This window comes from Eurosta solidaginis, chromosome 4 (assembly GCF_040869045.1).
Source record: "Eurosta solidaginis isolate ZX-2024a chromosome 4, ASM4086904v1, whole genome shotgun sequence".
NCBI lineage: Eukaryota > Metazoa > Arthropoda > Insecta > Diptera > Tephritidae > Eurosta > Eurosta solidaginis.
In genome coordinates this window covers 239,748,712-239,767,694 of record NC_090322.1, presented here as the reverse complement: position 1 = coordinate 239,767,694, position 18,983 = coordinate 239,748,712, and the positions used below count along the sequence as shown (strand labels likewise).

Sequence of the window (18,983 nt, the reverse complement as noted above, 5' to 3'; positions counted from 1 at the left end):
TTTGCACCAGATGGCGCAACACTGAATAAATATAGTTGGTAAAAAAGGAATAGAAGTAGCAAATTTGCCAGTCAAACAAACCACCGCTGTATAGCTAAATGGTTAGCGCAGCATGCCTAAAGCGTACTGATGATGAAGGCTTAGCACCCTTCGAAATGGATCTATCTGCGCAGCTATGGCAGGTTGTCTGGAAAATTTTCTACTTACTATTCCAAAAACAAAATTCAATTTTTCAAATTTAGAAAAATTAAAAAATAACAATAATTATCATTAGAAAAAAAATTATTGTTCTGGCCTTGAGCTCGATTCGAACCTTGAATGATTTATCAATAGGCCGATAAAAACAAAAAAACAATTGTTAATAAACCATGAGCACTTGGGAATGTCAAACAAAGTAATTGACAATAAACAAAAATCCAGCATTATCAGTGCTTTGCACCAGATGGCGCAACACTGAATAAATATAGTTGGTAAAAAAGGAATAGAAGTAGCAAATTTGCCAGTCAAACAAACCACCGCTGTATAGCTAAATGGTTAGCGCAGCATGCCTAAAGCGTACTGATGATGAAGGCTTAGCACCCTTCGAAATGGATCTATCTGCGCAGCTATGGCAGGTTGTCTGGAAAATTTTCTACTTACTATTCCAAAAACAAAATTCAATTTTTCAAATTTAGAAAAATTAAAAAATAACAATAATTATCATTAGAAAAAAATTATTGTTCTGGCCTTGAGCTCGATTCGAACCTTGAATGATTTATCAATAGGCCGATAAAAACAAAAAAACAATTGTTAATAATCAATAATTAATTATTTTATAAAATTTTGCTTGTTTTTTTTATTAAATTTTATTAGGGATCACTTCTGCAATTCGATTCGTAATTTACTAATCCTCTCGCATTTACATTTGGGGATATTCTTTTTTTAATCTTCCCAACATTGTGAATACATACAAGTGATAAATCTTTCTATTCCTCCATTGCCTTACCTACCTGTCAAATAATTACTAACAGGGAGAACAGCTGTCGCGAATGGCCAGAGAATGGAAGAAAGGTTTGTTTTTTGCTCGCGGCTAAGAAATTGAAGTGCCATGAATTGCTCATTTGTGTTTTAAACAAACTTTTGTTTCAAATGTATCCACAGAAAATGAAACTACAAAGTAATATTAAATTTTAAAATATTGTTAATAGATAAAATATGAGCAGCCAGTTAAGCAAACATTTTAAAATACGTAAATAACGCAATGTACCAGCCGTCTTAAAATTTTTTTTTAACACTATTGAGCAAATGATTTAAGTAGTCGAACAGCGATTTAACAGGTGATCCAGGCTGTTTACTATTGCGAACGTTTTTTTCAAACATTCGCCACTTGTATGAATGCTTCCAAAATAGAATTTGACATAATTAAAGCTTCGAGAAAAATTTATTATTTTATCAAGCTACAGAATAGGGCCCCAGAAATTCTAACGATGTCTCTTTATCTCTTGCCAGATTCGGATTGGAGTAAAACCGGTTTTGTTATTGTTCAATCTCCAGTAATGTTTTATCATTTAATAAATAATTTTTACGTTCTTGAACGAGAATGGCGCTGAAGATGGCACAATGCTGAATCCGGTTTGATTTCAAGCCGTATGTGACAAGGAAGTAGAGAAAATCGTTCCAGTTTAAGTTTTATTTTTTCACTTTTTGATAATTTTGTTTTTAAAATATTTTGTCACTTACTTTTGGAAGGGCATTAAATTAACTTAAATTAAGTTTTGTTTACATAGAATTTGCTTTACATCTAAAAGTACATAAAATAGTTAAAAAAATTATAATAAGTTTTAAATTTCACAATTCATTTGAAACTGCAAGAAATTTTTGCATTTAAGTCACAATTAACAAATATTTTCCATAACTCAGAAAATAATCGAAATTATTAAAAAAATTATGCAAAAACAAGGGAATGCCAAATTAAAAAATATAAAACGTAAATAAATTTAAATCGATGGTATTTAAACAATAAAAAAAATGTAAGAAAACAGTAAAAGGATAAAATGAAAAAGAAAAATTACGGAAAAAAATTAAAAAAAAAAACAAAAAGAAACAAATTTATATAACATAAAAACTAAAAAAAAAAATATTAAAACCCAAAAAAACTTTAAAAGTAAAAACAAAAAATAAATTTATACATAATTCTACATCAAATCAAAATTCTTTTGTTTCCTTTTCTACAATAAAAGAAAAACAAAGAATTATAATTATAAACTTAAAAAAAAAAAAAACATTTATTAACATTCACAAACCATCAACATTTATAAATAATTATAACTAAATTCCATATTGTTTACTTAAATTAAGCTTTTATTCTTAGTGCATGCGGAAGATTTACTACCCAAACACACAAAATGGCCACCAATGGAAAATTTCGAATTTAAAACTTTTTCGAACTGTGTATTTTAGAAAATTTTCGCTAAACTTGGCGTACGACGAAAGGGATTCCAAGAGCTCGATGATAAACTGCCAAGTCGGCTCTTCGGTGATGTGGTTTTAAAGCGTGGTTTGGGTTTTGTTGTTGTTCCAGTGGGACTGGAGGAGCCTGAAGAAACGCCTGATGAGCTCGCCGCAGATAATGTGGAAATTGAGCCTTTTGAGGACAGGGGCTGCTGGGTAGAAAATTAAAGAAATAATTTTAGTTATTGAAAAACAGTTTTTTATGAAAATTTATATTACTGTTTTAAAAGTGATCGTATTTTTTTGAAATTATTTAAACATTTCCTTTAAATTTATAAATTAAGCTTTAAAAATTTGAAAAGAAGAACAAGTAAGAAAGTCTAAGATCGAGTGAAACCGAACATTACATACGCAGCTGTGCACTTGGAACGCTGTTGTTGGAATATCAGTAAAATGTAGTTAAATACCATAGAGTTATTGCAAACTTTTTTACGGTTATACCTTTTGAAAAAGTGGGCGTGTTCTTTAACCGATTTTGATTATTTTCACTTAGTTTATATAATTTGGCAAGGATAGTGTATCTGCCAAATTTCAATGTAATATTTTTAACGGCTTTTTGGAATTCGTGTTTTGCGTCATAACATCAATCCACCTACCGAATTTCATTAGATTAGCGCTATTCGTTTTTGAATTATCTAATTTTTTCCATTTTTCAAAATTTCCGATACCGAAAAACAGGGCGTGATTATCGCCCTATTTCGCTCATTTTCAATACCAATCTATTCTGGGTCCAGATAAGTCCGTGAAGATATCTCAATATTTGCTCAAGTTATCGTGTTAACAGAGGGACAGGAGGACAGGGGGACAGACGGACGGACGGACGTTACTTAATAAATTTTTTTCCGATACTGATGATTTTGATATATGGAAGTCTATATCTATCTCGATTTCTTTATACCTGTACAATCAACCGTTATCCAATCAAAGTTATAACACCCTGTCTACAAGTATAGCTGGGTATAAAAAGAGCCGACAAGGCCCGACCTTGCATCAAAATTATTACTTTCAAGCCAAATCAAATATCATTAAACAAACCAGTTTTAGTGCTGGGATTTTTTTTCAACTAGCAATATACTATTATTGTTGTTTGGACACCAATCTGTTATTGTTATTGTAACGATAAAAAATGCTCCCAGAAGATTTTGTGGTGTGTTATCGATGTATTTGGGCGGATACAGATTCGATGCGGATAGTCATCTTAAGGTATTAGACCGAATATCTCTGGAACGATTCGCTCTGACCCCTTCGAATCTTCTAGGCCATCCCATTCGTAAGTCTCATCGGCTAAATGTGTATTCGTACATTTATATCGTCCACAGCTTGCACCCCGCGTAGAAGGACGAGCTTGCAGTTAGTACTTCCTTTTAAGATCTCACAACTTAGCTAAATGTATCACTTCTGCGCTCACTGAACTGATCCTATGACTCATAAGGCTCGACATGGAGTTATTAAGTTATTAGCAAGGTGGCTTGGCTAGTGTCTGAAAGTGTTAACACCTGAGCTAACTCGATTTTTATCCAGCGTCGAACTGTAAAACCACTAGCGCCCTCCAGCTCATGCGGTGAGTGTTTTTGTTGCTGATCTTGCAAACAGAAAAGTCCATCTGATCATGGATAGACTTCAAGTGAGCAACGTAATTTCGAAGTACTTACAAGGCGACCGTCTGGAGGACTTTGGCAGTGGCTTACCAAACTACCCCAGTCATATATTCCTAGTGATAACTTACGCCAATTGGAAAAACCAAGTGAGATCAAGTCTTTCTATCTCTATTTTTTCATAAGATAAGCACACCGTTTAGGCGGATTCGTTCGCTGTCACGTAACGTGAAGTTTGAAGAGAGTATTGCAGATATGGGCAGTCCTTTGCCGAATTTGAATTCGGTACGCTCCAGTACTAGTATCTTGTGGCACTATCCCGACTGCCGCGGTAACTACTTTGTCGCATTTCTTACCGCGGTCTTATTCTATTCGATGTACACCAATGGAAACAGGGGTTGGACTATAAGACATATCCCGTTTTAACTCCTCAACGTGCATGAGAAACTTATACAGCGTGGTTTTTGTCCCTCAGGTGAGGACTTCCCAATCGTCTACTCAGAGTAAAGTAGAGCTTGTTGGTTTCGTTTCTAGCTGTAAATCTTTAATTCCGGCTTCTGAGTAGACGAAGACGACTACAGTTTCTGCCATAGCTCTACTTTTTCTGTCTACTTATTCAGGTCAGAGAAGGCAGAGCTTACGATGCGCGGCCAGAAGAGCAGCATGATCAGGTACTTCGTTTTGTCCCCTTTTAACAGGAAGCTGCAGACTTTTTAACCGCTATTAATCTTAAGTTTTAGTTCACTGGTATGATGTTTGTGAATTAATGATTGAGGCGTGAGTTCTGAAACTTTCAATCCCAAATTACACCCGTCCCTAAGAAATTCCCCTTCCACTTCTCAAATTAATGTCTAGCAGCTAATTATAGACTGCGCTTAAGATTCCCATGCAGCTTCCTCGGAATCACTTAACTCTACAGGGAAGTAACAACTACACCTTCTTAATCTTGTCCAGTCTGAGCTCAGGAATCTGCTTTGTAGTCGTATGAAGAACAGACCATGAATAAACCCCCCAGCGGGTTAGGGGGATTAGAATATACCTGCGGTAGGTATGCCTGTTGTAATTGGCGACTAAAATACCAAATTTATTCAAGAGGTTGTGTAGCGCAACCCTCTGATCGGGTTGCTAGCGAAATATATAGCTTATCCAACCCAATTGTCAACCTCACCTACCCGTGGCGAATCCTGTTTCATTAACAGCCGAGGCCGAACTAGGTGGTGGGGAGGGCGGAATGGCCTAGAAGGTTGAATATGGTCATATAAATCGTTCCCGAAATGGTCGGGCTAGTACCTTAATGGTGCTTTGTTACCGGAACGTACCGGATCTATATACGGCAAAGGACCATCAACATCCATAACACTCCCCAGCCGTCGCGGTTTCTTTACCGTTAATACAACAACAATAACAACAACCATGAATAAGATTTTACCAATAGATTTGCGCACCACCCTTCTACTAAAAAATATTTAATATCGCCTCACCTTCAGATAATTCCTATCCATTGGTGTAATTACTTTCAATTCCAATGTACTGCCACAAGATTGTATCAGACGTACAACTTGTTGATGTGAATACCATTTTACATCTATGCCAGCAATTTCCACTATGAAATCACCCTCCTTAATGCCACCCAACTGGAATAGAAGAGTAAAATATTATTTTAGAGGAATATATTTTTTTTTAGTTAGGTTTTTAATACTCACATCGGCCAATGAATTGATTTCAACATGCGCTATAATTACAGGCGCATCGCCTCTCACATGAAAACCAAAACTCTCCACTTCTTCTTTGTACTGACTACAACCAACTTCATGCCCTTCATTTGGCGTGGGACAGTGACAACGATAGTGAAGAGGCGCACTGTCATGATATATTGATGAACCCTTTTGTAGGCGTACACAACGCGGCGCTGTCCAGTGGCGACGTGCCGAAAAAATTGCTATGGGGCCGAGACGTTTGAAAGGATCATCCACTTTGTGTGATGTAAAATCTGGACCAGTTAGGGAAAGTGTGAATTTTGAAGAGGCTGTGTTGAGGAATAAAGAAAGAAAAAATTGTGGAGAGATAAGAATCTTAGATATAAAAAAACATATTTTAAAAATCAAGAAATCAGCTCAATTTACGAAATTGGTCCATTGGATTTAAAATTTGAAAAGAAAAAAAATTTACCACTTACCTTCTGTGACAACATCTATCACATGGAAATCATCTTGAATATCGCTTTCCGGTGTTTCTTCGAGAAATTTCTCGTATTCGTCTTGTGTTTTATAGTGGGCTTCCTTTAGAACTTGTGTTAGACTTAGTTTGTTCTAGAAAGAAAAAAAAAACGTATAACAAGAGTTTGTAGTTTTTATGTTTTTACTAAAATTAATGTTAATTGTCAATACAATGTTAGGTCGATGTTATTTTGCCACTATCCAGCATCATTTCGGGACTACGGCGGGCGTCCAAAGTAGAGATTTTCTGTCGTTTTGCATAAAAAAACAATTATTTTGGGCGATAACTCGAGCATACCACTTTTGTGTTGAGCTGTTTTTTTTTGGGCTACTCCATAGTCTGGCCTACAAAAAGTGTGCGGTATTATAGGTATCTGTATCCTGTCATCCAGCCGCCAGGAAAAAAAGCAATACTTTCCTAGGGTTTCTTTCTGGACTTCTAGGGATCCATGGAAATGCTTCGAGGTTTTATTTCGGGTACTGATTGTGCTATGTACCGATCGTTAAGGGATAATTTCTCTGGATGAAAACATAACTTCTGAATTGATTAAGACATAATATCGGAATCATTTCTAGATTATTTCTAGATGATTTCGGGACTATATCCAAAACATTTTAGTATTTACTATTTGCACACAATTTCAGGCTATTTTAGGATAATTTTTGGAGATATTTCGTGACTATTTGGGAATGATCTCGGCACTATCTCCGGATAATTTTGGGTAAATCTCTAGATCGTTTCGGGGTGATTTCTGAACTGCTTTTGCTTTTGCGATCATTTCGAGGACAAGTTCGGAATCTTTGCATTATTTTAGAGATATTTCAAGACTGATTTAGGATAATTTCGCGATTCTTTCTGGGATCATTGGGGCATTCCTCTGATCATGTTGGGAGCTTTTTGATATTTTCACTATAACTTCGGGATTATCTGAATTTTAAGTTGGAAACTATTTTGGGACTTTTCGGTGGTATCTCTGGATTATATCAGAACTTTTTGCTTTATCACTTTGCGAATATTTCGGGATCGTATTTTAATATTTTTGTGGCCGTTTCAGAGTTGTTTTGAGGATCATAGGGGTGATCCTGCCTCCTCACTATGGAGACAGTTTTTTTTCCTTATAATTCTGAATAAGATAAACAATATTTGGTATGTGAGTTGGATTCAGGTCCAAGTAAGTTTGGAAAAGTGGTCAATGTATGTCTTAAGTAGTCATTGAACTTAAAATATTGATTTTTATCAAGATTTTTAGTTCAATGAAATTTCATGTTTTATTTTCATTGTGCCGCGAGTAAATACTATTTGTTTATAAATTAGCTTGCAATTTCAATTATTAAATTGGTTCATCTAAATGTACATATTTTTTGTCAACAACATTCATTACGAGCGCAACAACAAGGAGTTAAGGCTAAAAAAATAGTTAATCTGCAAAATCATATAATTAAGAGAATTGTTTGCGCTACGCTACACGTGGGGAGCCGCACATCTTTTAAGTTAGCAGGCGGGTGGGCGTCATGTGGAGTGCCATCAAAATGAGCTGCCATGGTATGTTATGATGATTATCTAATGAATACCAAATGTCAGCCTCATTGGCTGGCATCACTTTTTATGAATTAAAAATATGCAGTATGACGCGGCTGCAATGTTGCTAGATGCTTTACAGCAGTGCACATAAAAATATGAACGCGGAGCAGACCTGTAATGAAAAAGTGCCAGTACAAGTACAAGTATCAGTACCTCAGTATTTCGAAAAATGAGTACAAGTATAAGTATCGAAGTACTTGTACTTGAATTGTTGAAGTACAAGTAAAGTACTTGTAAGTACTTTCGAAGTACTTTGATAAGTATTGAACGGTTTTGAAGCGTATCAAACAGCACCCTTACGATCACCTAACTTTTACAAAATGGTTGAAGAAGAGTTTTACAGGTATTTTAATGATACATCCACAGATTTCAATATGCTTGAGAGTTATCCTCTTATGAAGGACCTATCACTCAAAATGAATATGCCCTTAGCTTCCTCCGACCCAGTAGAGCGTTTATTTTCCTTAGCAGGCATTGTTTATAGTCCTAGAAGGCAATCAATGACGGACTTTTCGTTTGAAAAGCTAGTATCAATGAAGGCAAACACAAAACTACTTTAATATTGTTAGCTGTTGTACAATTTATACTTATTTAATATGTTGTTTTATTTCTTGTTGCTTTCTAATATGAATTTTACTCATATTTTGATTTTCCATTTATGAATCAAACTGACATATTTTATCAGAAAGAGTACTTTCGTGTACTTGCAAGTATTTAGTAAGTATATCTACTTGTACTTTCGGATTCGAAGTACAAGTACTGTAGTACTTATACTTTGTACTTAGATTTGAAGTACTTGAGTACTTGTACTTATTTGGTACTAGTACAAGTATGTACTCAGTTCTTTACAGGTCTGACGCGGAGTAAAAAAAATTTTAAAAGTTTTGAAAATAATATCTTTTACTTTGTTCTTAATAATTCTAAAATCTTAAAAAAAAAAACAAATTGAAACAAATTAACAAACATTTTTTTTGGCAGTTTTATAAACAACTAAAAAAACTAATAAAAATTAGATTAGTATATAAATTACTAAAAAAAATTATAAAAAATATGGTAATTTTTTGTATATACTTTTTTTTTGGGAAAAATCCCATTCTATACTTTAATAACGGTTTCTTGCTAAAGATTTAAAATAAATTTTTGAAAATTTCTGAAGTTTTTTTGAACATTTTTTTTTTGTTTTTAATAATTTGATGAATAAATGTCCAAGTTTGGTTTTCCAATAACCTTCTTTTTTAATATAGGTAAAAAATTTCCAAATTGGGTAATTTGTCTTAAATTTATTTACTTCAAAGTGTCAGAGTTTTTTTTAATGTTTTTGAGTAAATTTTAAATTGTTTCTTTTAAATTTCATGCTTTTTGAATAAAAGAAAGCTTGGTGAAAAAATTCGAATTTTTTTTAAATTTATTTTTGTGTTGAAGTTTTCGCTATATTTTTTATTATTTTGTAAACAATTTCGAACTTGGCTAATTTTTGGTGAATTTTTTAGATTTTTTTTTTTTGTAATTTTTTTTTTAAACTTGAAGATTTACAACCTTTTAGTTGGTAGCATTTCGGGAATTAAAAAAAAATTCTAATAACTAATAATTATCATCGTCATCTTCCTCAACTCCTATTGGAGCATAGGGTCTCGACCACCGACTTAAATCTTATTCTGTTAGGTGCAGTTCTTGTGATATCATTCCACGTGTATCCTGCGTCTTCGAGTTCTTTATCCACAGTTCTGCGCCAAGTTTTCGCAGGTGCACCAGGTCGTCGGCTTCCTTGTGGATTCCATCGCAATGCTTGTCTGGCTATATTTACTGGAGGTCTTCTGAGAGTGTGACCAATCCACGACCACTTACGCTTGGTTATTTCTGTGGCAGCCTTAGGTTGATTTGTTCTAGACCATAAGTCGTCATTTGAGATTCTTTCCGGCCATCGAATTTTCAGGATTCGGCGCAGACATTTATTAATAAAAACTTGTAGACGTTTCTGAATTAAAGTTGAGCTTTTCCACGTCTCGCAAGCATAAAACAGTACGGATTTAACATTCGAATTAAACAGTCGAAGCTTCGTTTTTAAAGACATTTGACTAACCTCCACACGTTTGCCAGTTGCCCAAAAGCCATTCTTGCTTTGTTTATGCGAGACTGAACGTCCTCATCTGCACCGCTCTTATTTGGTACAATACTACCAAGATAAACAACGGACTCTACACTCTCGATTTCATTTTCGTCAACCGTAAGCATCAATGGCCTTGATGAAATACTATAGCCGCATCTTATGACTTTCGTTTTCGCTGTATCGATGCTTAGTACGGCCTCCTTTGTATGTGTGTTGACAGCTTCTAAATTGTGTTGAAGGCCAGTACTTCTGTGACTTAGCAGACAGACATCGTCTGCATATTCTAAATCCCCTAGCTGAGTGAAAGGCGTCCACTGTACACAACTAATAATAGTTTCTTAGAAAAAATTTTTTTAACTTTAAAACTTTCATTTTAAGACTTTTTATACTCTTAAATAAATTTTAAATTTAGTTTTAAACATTTCGGGAATTAAAAAAATTCTTAAAACTTCTTAATATTAATAAGAAATTTTAAAAGAAGCTCTTAAACTTAAAATTTTTATACCCTTCAACTTGAAATTAATTTTTGAAATTTTTTTCTTTTTAACTTGCTGTAACAATTTCGAACTTGAGCCATTTTTTATTTAGTTAAAAACATTTTTTTAAATAAAAAAAAAAAAATATTTCTAATGACTTATTAATAATTTTTTAGAAACTTTAAAAGAACTGCACCAACTTTAAAACATTGATTTTAAGATTTTGTATAACCTTAAATTTAAACAAAATTTTCTTTGAATTTTGCAATTTATTATTTTTTATTAATATAAATTCCGAGGAAAATAACTGATGCCCTCAAAAACTAAAACTTCAAAACTATCTAATATTTTTTTTATAATCGTTCATGTTCTTGCAGGTTTTGCTTTAAGTAATGCATTTTTTTTTTTACAATTTAAATTTATAAAATTTATTAAACGGGGTTGCATCACTGATACACAAAAAAACGTATGAACTTTAGGTTTAAATCAAACACCGAAAAAAAATTGTAAAAACTTATAAATTTATTGACGCTCTCAATTGTATGCACACAGCTGTAATTTTTTGCATATATATATGTTTTGATTAACTCACCTTCAAAAATCGGCACATTCGCTGCAGGCGTTGTGTTTCTTCATGACTAGCGATCGCCTCTTTCAAATGGGCGCGTTTCAGTGCCGTCGCGCTCGCTGCATCCTCTTCGCTCTCCTCAATTGCCGCAGCAGCGGCACGTAGCGCCTCCCGTGCATTACCAATAAATGACTCGTTGGTGGAACCGCCATGTGAAGATGATGTCTGTTGTTGACTCTTTTTTGTGTTAAGTGATGACTTATCAGCGTTTATATCAATGCTACACGCCTCATAATGGTGGGCAAGTGCTGTGTGGGATGAGAATGCGGAGGGAGGAAAGAGTAAAAATGAATAAGTAAATTTACAAGGCGACAACTGATTAGTAAGCTTAGCAAGATTAGTTATTATTGAATTATGCTGTAACACGCTGTTAATACACGTGCGCATGCGCAATTACAATTTATTTAATTTATCAGTGCGCATGCGCTTGTGCTAGCAGCGACATTTGGACAAGGCAATCCAGTTGCATTCCATGCAAGTTTCAATGAAGTATTCTTAAAATGCAGCTGCCGCAATTATGCCAGTCATCATAACTTACCTTTATAGAATTCAGCTTTGAGCGGCACGAGACCGGCCCAACACTCCGGCAAGTATGTGTGTGTGTCGTTCATTTGTATATTTTTGTGCATTTCATTGTATTCGAGAGTGAGTTGAGCTGCTTCGCCCGCGAAGTCTTTGAAAAGCTGCACGGAAAAAATATAAAAAATATATTTAAAAAAAAATTTATTACATAAAAAACAAAATTGTTTTTAAATACTAACAAAAAGCTATACAAAAAAAATTTAAAAATTAGCCTTAAATTCTTTCACTTACATGACTAGGCTCAGTTAAGCCAAGCGCTTCTATTTGCAGCTGCAACTTCTCGAAGAGGCATTCACGCGCTTGTGACAGCATAAGTGAGACAAGGACATCGAGCACTTGTGGCTTCAAATCCATTGAAGGGGCGTTAGTGAAGGTATCGTAGATGTGACGGAAAATTCCAGCGGCACGTAAAAAACTATCCACTGCCGCATCTAGACCTTTTTCAGTGGCGCGATCATGACGCGCTCCAATTTGTGTGTAAATTGCGCCTAAGTTAAAGAGCGTGCAGGCCTTTTCGAAAGCAATCGTGCGTTGACAAGAAGGTACGCCTTAAAAAGAAATATTATGTAAAATATTAAAAGAAATGTTAAAATAAAAAATTCCATATTAAGGAAATTCGGTATAAACTTTTCTTTAAAAATGTTTGGTGGCCATCGTGGCGGGAAAACTCACTTGTAGAACATGAAGGTCTGTTGTGAAACTTGATAAGACTAAAGTGACGTATGTGATAACTTAGAGAATAGTTTCGAATAAGATCTGCATGAATTCTCGGAATCTTGATGCCGCCATACTTTCGCTGAATAGTGACCGGTTAAAACCGTAATCACCATTAATGTACGAGCCTTAATGAACCCAAGAGTCCGACTGCGTGCTTTCCATTTACGAACAAAAATTTCTCGGTACCCTGCAAGATGTAGTGTCTGCTCAGCGTTTGTTTAGCTAAATCGAGGGCCATCAGTACAGGGGCACACTTCAGGTGGTGAGCGCAACTCCCAATTTTTAACAGTCTTCTAAGGCCGTTTTGGATGTTCAGAATCGGGCTAAGGGATGTGTGTGCTAGTTGCCGGAATACTGCTATAGCTAGAGATCGTTATCTTAGAGCAGTTCGATACAGTCTCAAGCAAGGCTAGATATGCCCAGAGACAGTTGTCGCATACAATATTCTGTCCTGTCTGTGAGAAAGCCTAATCGACGACTGGAGCGCATCCGCATTACCCGCGATATCCACAGATTGTATTTTGAGCACGGCATTCGAAGGTAACTAATGCATTGTTTTAAGGGCGCTGCGAACAAAACCGGCTATATCCGTTCTACTGACACTAACATTTTGGTAAATCTGCCCTGTCCAGTGCGTCTCCAACTCATATCGATGGGCCCCTAGCGGCAGTACAAGGCAACCGAGGCCTTCCTAATCACGTCCAGCTCCAGATTATTCATTGGGAATTTATCTCAATCAGAAAGTACCAGCGGTATTTATCCAATCGAATGAATCCCAAAGGTGGAGTTTTTGCATCTCATGAGTTCCGTTTTTTCAGTGTTGACAGCAGTCCACAGCGCTTGGTGTTCAGGAATTTACAACTTACATGATTGCCAAGTCATCTGCGCCTCTATTCGAAGCTTCTTTACTACCACAATCCAGAGAAGGGCAGACAGAACATGCCCCTGTGGCGTGCCTCTGCACAACTTTCTCTCGAATAAGTTCAACAAGATCCTCCTCGACTCATAAACAAACTATGATCCTTTCGTTGCCTAGGAAGGACATTGTTAAACTGCCTTGATTTCTGCGAGCTCTCGACAGAGGCAGAATGGTGTGCCACATCGTCGGCCCATATGGCCGCCGTTATGAAGAGCTAAGAATCGTGTCCAGCATTTGAGTACTCGGGGTGATACCATTGATCCATTTCATCGATGGCGGGATATGTCATCCCTTTTGATAGTATGCTCGATAGGACGGAGGAGGAATGATAGATCGGATATCGGCTTGGAGGATTTCTATCGAGATCACAAATATATTCAATTCTCTATAAATGAGGTACATCCTGGTGAAGTATCTTTTAGAAACATTAAAAGCACTAACTGGGAACAGTATTATAGGAGTTTGGAGAGCTACTTCCACCGGTATCTGCCAAGAGTTCAGATTTGTGCGAAACTAAGACTAACTAGACCTTCGGTAGAGAACTGTACCTCTTCATTCGATTGCGGCGATTTATGGTCGTGCATGATATAAGGGAATGGCAAATCACCCGTTATTCGGAAACCATGACGGAATTCGGGATTCTAGTAGACGACTTTTCAAAAGAACCAGGGGGTAGATTACTTTTCGACTGGTCGCCCTATAGGGTTAGTTTGAGAATTCATAAGTAAGTCAAATGATATTCGGGAGAAAGGTGGAAAGCTGCAATAAATCTGCGAGGCTCATGAAAATTCTCTAACGGAACTCTTGCCGTTGGGGTAGCTGAACGATGAGAAGCTAGGAATCCCTAAATCTTGTGTTGGACAGCCATTTTGCTTATGATACAGGGGGTCTCTCTTAACCGCCGGCTATTGTTGGTGTAAGTTAAGTAAAAATTATATATAAAGTTCGATCAAAAGTTTTATATAAATTTTAAAATAGCCATAGAAAAAGCTATTAATTAAAAATATATTTGCATATTTCTCTCTGTCTGTACAGTGAATGCCTTTTTTGAATGTATTTGGATTTAAACTCTTACCACTTACCAGTTAACGAATCGTACCACTCAAAGTAAACGCCCAAATTTCTATCTGGCGGAAAGAAGCGCCGTTCCACATAGTACAATAAATTGTAGTAGCGAAATAATAGAGCCACACCCTGTGCGTCACGTGAAGGTGTTCTGGATGCCTGCAGCAATAAAAGAAAAGACGAACAAGCCAAAAATATGTCAAATATTAGCAAGTTCGTTGCTTGAGTCTTTCGTTCCAAAGCAATTTTTTGCTTTCCAGCTTACCTGTCTTGTGTCTGTGATATCTGCAATTGCATCTAAATATAATGATGGCTCTTCACTATAATGTTCTAATATCAAATCTGAAAATGGTTCCATAAAACTTATTTCCTTTGTTTCTTTTAGGCCAAGTGGTATCATGGGCATAAAACTTTCATGACTGTAAAGAAAGAAAGGAGGAATAAAATGAGTGGAAAATATTTAGCCTTTAAACGCATATACATAAATATGTTATAAAATAAAAAAGCAGTAAGCCTAGTGTAACTTAGACATTAACTTTTTTGCGAAAACATTTCTTTGCATCTTCTTATTTTCTTTTTTTTTTTTAACCTCTTGTATGGCTCTCATATTCTATTTGGCACTTTTGACCTCAATTACCTGCAAAGTATTTGGGCTAAGTACACACACACACACATACACAATTTAACAACTTCACCTTAAGCGCATCTTTTGCGCAAGCATTAGTGAGATTGTGTAAATAAACAAGCAAAATCACTGTTTAAAAGCAAAATAAAAGTTTTTTCCAGGCAATGTTCGCATAAAGAAAATGTGATGACATTTATTTCTTCTTTTCATACAGGGGTCGTAAAAGTTATATCTTTTATATTGGAGACCGCTTCTTTATAACTATTTCTTAAATTGTTTATGTCGCCTGGAAATTAATATAGTAACTTTTTTTAAGATAATCTTGGCTAATTAAATTTCCCTACTTTTAATTAAAATTTTCTTTTATATTGATTTAATTTCAATTTTGATTTTAATTTTAAATTTAATTTTAATTTTAAAATTAGTTTTAAATTAAATTTTATTTTTAATTTTAATTTAATTTAAACTTTTTTGTATATTTTTACTTTATTTGATTTTATTTTGTTTTATTTAATTGAATAGAATTTCATTTCACTTAATTTTTTTCTATTTAATTTTGTTAAATTTAATTTAATTTTATTTTACTTTGTTTTATTTTATTTTATTTTATTTTATTTTATATAAATATATTTGGCGACCTTTATGTAACTAAACTTTGTTGTTAGGCTGGCTTTAGGTCAATTTTCGTAAAAATAAAACACAAGTGTTTTTCTTCTAACCAATATATTTCGGTTACTCCACGGTAACCGTCTTCAGGGTAAAACTGTTGATAAAAACATAAATAAAACGCAAATTAACAAACTTCAAACGTAAGAAAATAAAAAAAAATTAATTAATTAAAAAATAATAATAAAAATACATTATTCTTCCACATACATTAATTTTCACGTCTGCCCTGTGTGACGCGGAGTTTGGTACTGTTTATTAGTTAATAAGTGCTTATATATATGCGCGCATTGTAATTTTGTTCTTGTTGGAGAATTTGCGCGTCGTCGAAATTAGGCGAATGCCCACTAGATGAACAGTGGGCCGTTAGTGCTGTTTTTGTTTTATCAGTTGTATGACAATATTTGAAATCCGATTTATGTTGTGAAAGTCTGGATTTTAATTTTAATTTTGTTGTACCTACATAGACACTTGCACGGCTCTCTGTCACTTCCTTTACACGGAATTTGGTACACAACATTGCTTTTTTCGTTTTGTGGTATTTTTGACTTTGTATTATTAAATAAATATTTTAAAGTATTAGTCGGTCTATGGGCAATTTTTATTTTTTCCTTATTGTAACAATCCGATTTTGCAAGACGCTCGGAGAGTTGAGGTACGTACGTGAGAGATTTGAAAATGATTGACTTTTGTGGTTTTTGTTGACTAATAAATAGCATAGTTTACTCTACTTAATAATTTTTTTATTGTGTGTGTTGGAAAATCGTTGTTCTTTAAAGTTGAAAATATTTCTTTCTTGATTTCATTGTGGTAAATTTGGTCCGAAGTCTGTAACATCCGCTTTATACAGCCCATTGCTGTATTTAATATCATTGATTTTGGATGCTTTGAATTATAATTAATAATTCTCCCCGATGATGTTGGTTTTCTATACCACTTTAACTTTAATTTATTGTTTAATCTATTTACTATTGCATCTAAATAAGCCAATATTCCGTCCTTTTCGAGTTCCACTGTAAATTTTATATTTTTGTCGAAAGAGTTCAATGTGTTAAGTACATTTTCAACCTCATTTTCTTCTACGATAGCAAATAAATCATCAACATACTTCGTAAGTAACCTTGGTTTGTGCTCCAATTTATCCATAGTTTTTTCCAATAATTTTTCCATGACTATATCCGCTATCACTGGGGAGGTAAGTGATCCCATTGGCAGTCCTTTTAACTGCGTATATACATACATTGTCATTAAACTTAAAATATCTGTTATCTTTAATACAAAATTGAACAATTTGCATAAATAATTGTTTGGGTATCTTCGTAAATTCTTGTATCGTTGTCCATTTTTCTTGTATTACGTCAAGTGCTAGTTGTATCGGTATAGTGGGAAATAATGAAACCACGTCAAAGGAAATTAACTTTTCATTGTCAAATATGTTTGTGTCGTTCTTTAAACTCTAATGTGCTTTTTACGTTATATAGTGAAGCCGCCGTTGTGTTTTTCAATATTTCTGCAATATATTTGCATAATCCATACGCAGGTGATCCGACAGCAGAACAAATTGGTCTCAGTGGTGTTCCTTCCTTATGTATCTTAGGGAGACCATAGATTCTAGGGGGCAATGCCGTGTTTGTGCTAAGTTTCTTTTTCTCCGCTTTTGTGATAATTTCCATTTTGAAGAGTTTTTCGCGATTACAAACCAAAAACAACACTTTAGTCGAAAAACTCTTTATTTTATTTTATTTAATATCATTTTATTTTGCTTTACTTTATTTTATTTAGTTGTATTTCATTTTATTTAATTTATTTTGTTTCATTTTATTTAAAACCATTTTATTCTGTTTTACTTTGTTTTATTTTATTTAATTTAATTTAATTTTATATTATTTTATTGTACTTAATTTTTCTTTTTTTATTTTATTTATTTATTTTTGTTTTATTTATTTTATTTTGTTTGTTTTAATTTAATTCCATTTTATTTTGTTTTAATTTATTTTATTCTTTTTTATTTATTTTATTTTAGTTAATTTCATTTTTATTTATTTTGTTGTGTTTTAATTTATTTTATTTAGTTTTATTTAATTTTATTAAATTTTATTTTTTATTATATTTTATTTTATTTTATTTTATTTCATTTTTATTTATTTTTTGTTTGTTTTATTTTTTCATTTTATTTTGTCTGCTTTTATTTAATCCATTTTATTTTGATTTCTTTATTTTATTTTATTCTTTTTTTATTTATTTTATTTTAGTTAATTTCATTTTTATTTATTTTGTTGTGTTTTAATTTATTTTATTTTATTTAGTTTTATTTAATTTTATTAAATTTTATTTTATATTATTTTATTTTATTTTATTTTATTTTATTTAATTTTTATTTATTTTTTGTTTGTTTTATTTTTTCATTTTATTTTGTCTGCTTTTATTTAATTCCATTTAATTTTGTTTTCTTTATTTTATTTTATTCTTTTTTATTTATGATTCAAGGTTCGATTCGAGCTCAAGGCCAGAACAATAATTTTTTTCTAATGATAATTATTGTTATTTTTTAATTTTTCTAAATTTGAAAAATTGTATTTTTGTTTTTGGAATAGTAAGTAGAAAATTTTTCAGACAACCTGCCATAGCTGCGCAGATAGATCCATTTCGAAGAGTGCTAAGCCTTCATCATCAGTACGCTTTAGGCATGCTGTGCTAACCATTTAGCTATACAGCGGTGGTGTGTTTGACTGGCAAATTTGCTACTTCTATTCCTTTTTACCAACCATATTTATTCAGCGCTGCGCCATCTGGTGCAAATCACTGATAATGTTGGATTTTTGTTTATTGTCAATTACTTTGTTTGACATTCCCAAGTGCTCATGGTTTATTAACAATTGTTTTTGTTTTTATCGGCCTTTATTTATTTTTTTTATTTTCGTTTTTTTTTTTTTTGTTTTTACTTAATTTTATTATTTTTTCATTTATTTTATTTATTTTAATTTCCTTTTTATTTATTTTGTTGGGTTTTATTTTATTTGATTTCATTTATTTTGTTTTACGTAAACTAATTTTTTTATCTTGTTTTATTTTCATAAATTTAATTTAATTTAATTTTATTTTATTTTACAATAATTCAATTAAATTAAAATAAACTGAATTAAATTAATATGAATTAAGCGGGGATTGCCCTTATTGCTTTTAAATGTATAAAAACATTTATTTGAAGCAATTTTTTAAGCCAAGGCGTCCTGATGTCACGTTGTTTAAATTTTTCCCAAATTATTAAATTATATTATGTATTAAATTAAATTAAGTTTAGGTTAATTTAATTTT

General features: G+C 33.2%; 1 protein-coding gene across 8 annotated transcripts in view; it reads right to left on the bottom strand.

Moving 5' to 3' along the window:
* Positions 1–787: 787 nt before the first annotated feature.
* Rhp (rhophilin) overlaps positions 788–18,983 on the bottom strand; it is a 275,760-nt gene continuing 257,564 nt past the window's right edge. For 7 of the 8 annotated variants that reach the window (XM_067785250.1, XM_067785246.1, XM_067785247.1 and 4 more), the window contains 9 exons: positions 14,643–14,796; positions 14,395–14,536; positions 11,908–12,224; positions 11,633–11,777; positions 11,059–11,342; positions 6,262–6,394; positions 5,789–6,111; positions 5,567–5,719; positions 788–2,642 (listed from right to left, as the gene is read on the bottom strand). In XM_067785250.1, the coding sequence (XP_067641351.1) occupies positions 2,436–2,642; positions 5,567–5,719; positions 5,789–6,111; positions 6,262–6,394; positions 11,059–11,342; positions 11,633–11,777; positions 11,908–12,224; positions 14,395–14,536; positions 14,643–14,796 (1,858 nt within the window). In that variant the 3' untranslated portion in view covers positions 788–2,435. The remainder of the gene's footprint in view (positions 2,643–5,566; positions 5,720–5,788; positions 6,112–6,261; positions 6,395–11,058; positions 11,343–11,632; positions 11,778–11,907; positions 12,225–14,394; positions 14,537–14,642; positions 14,797–18,983) is intronic. The other variant, XM_067785251.1, reaches the window with a different exon arrangement.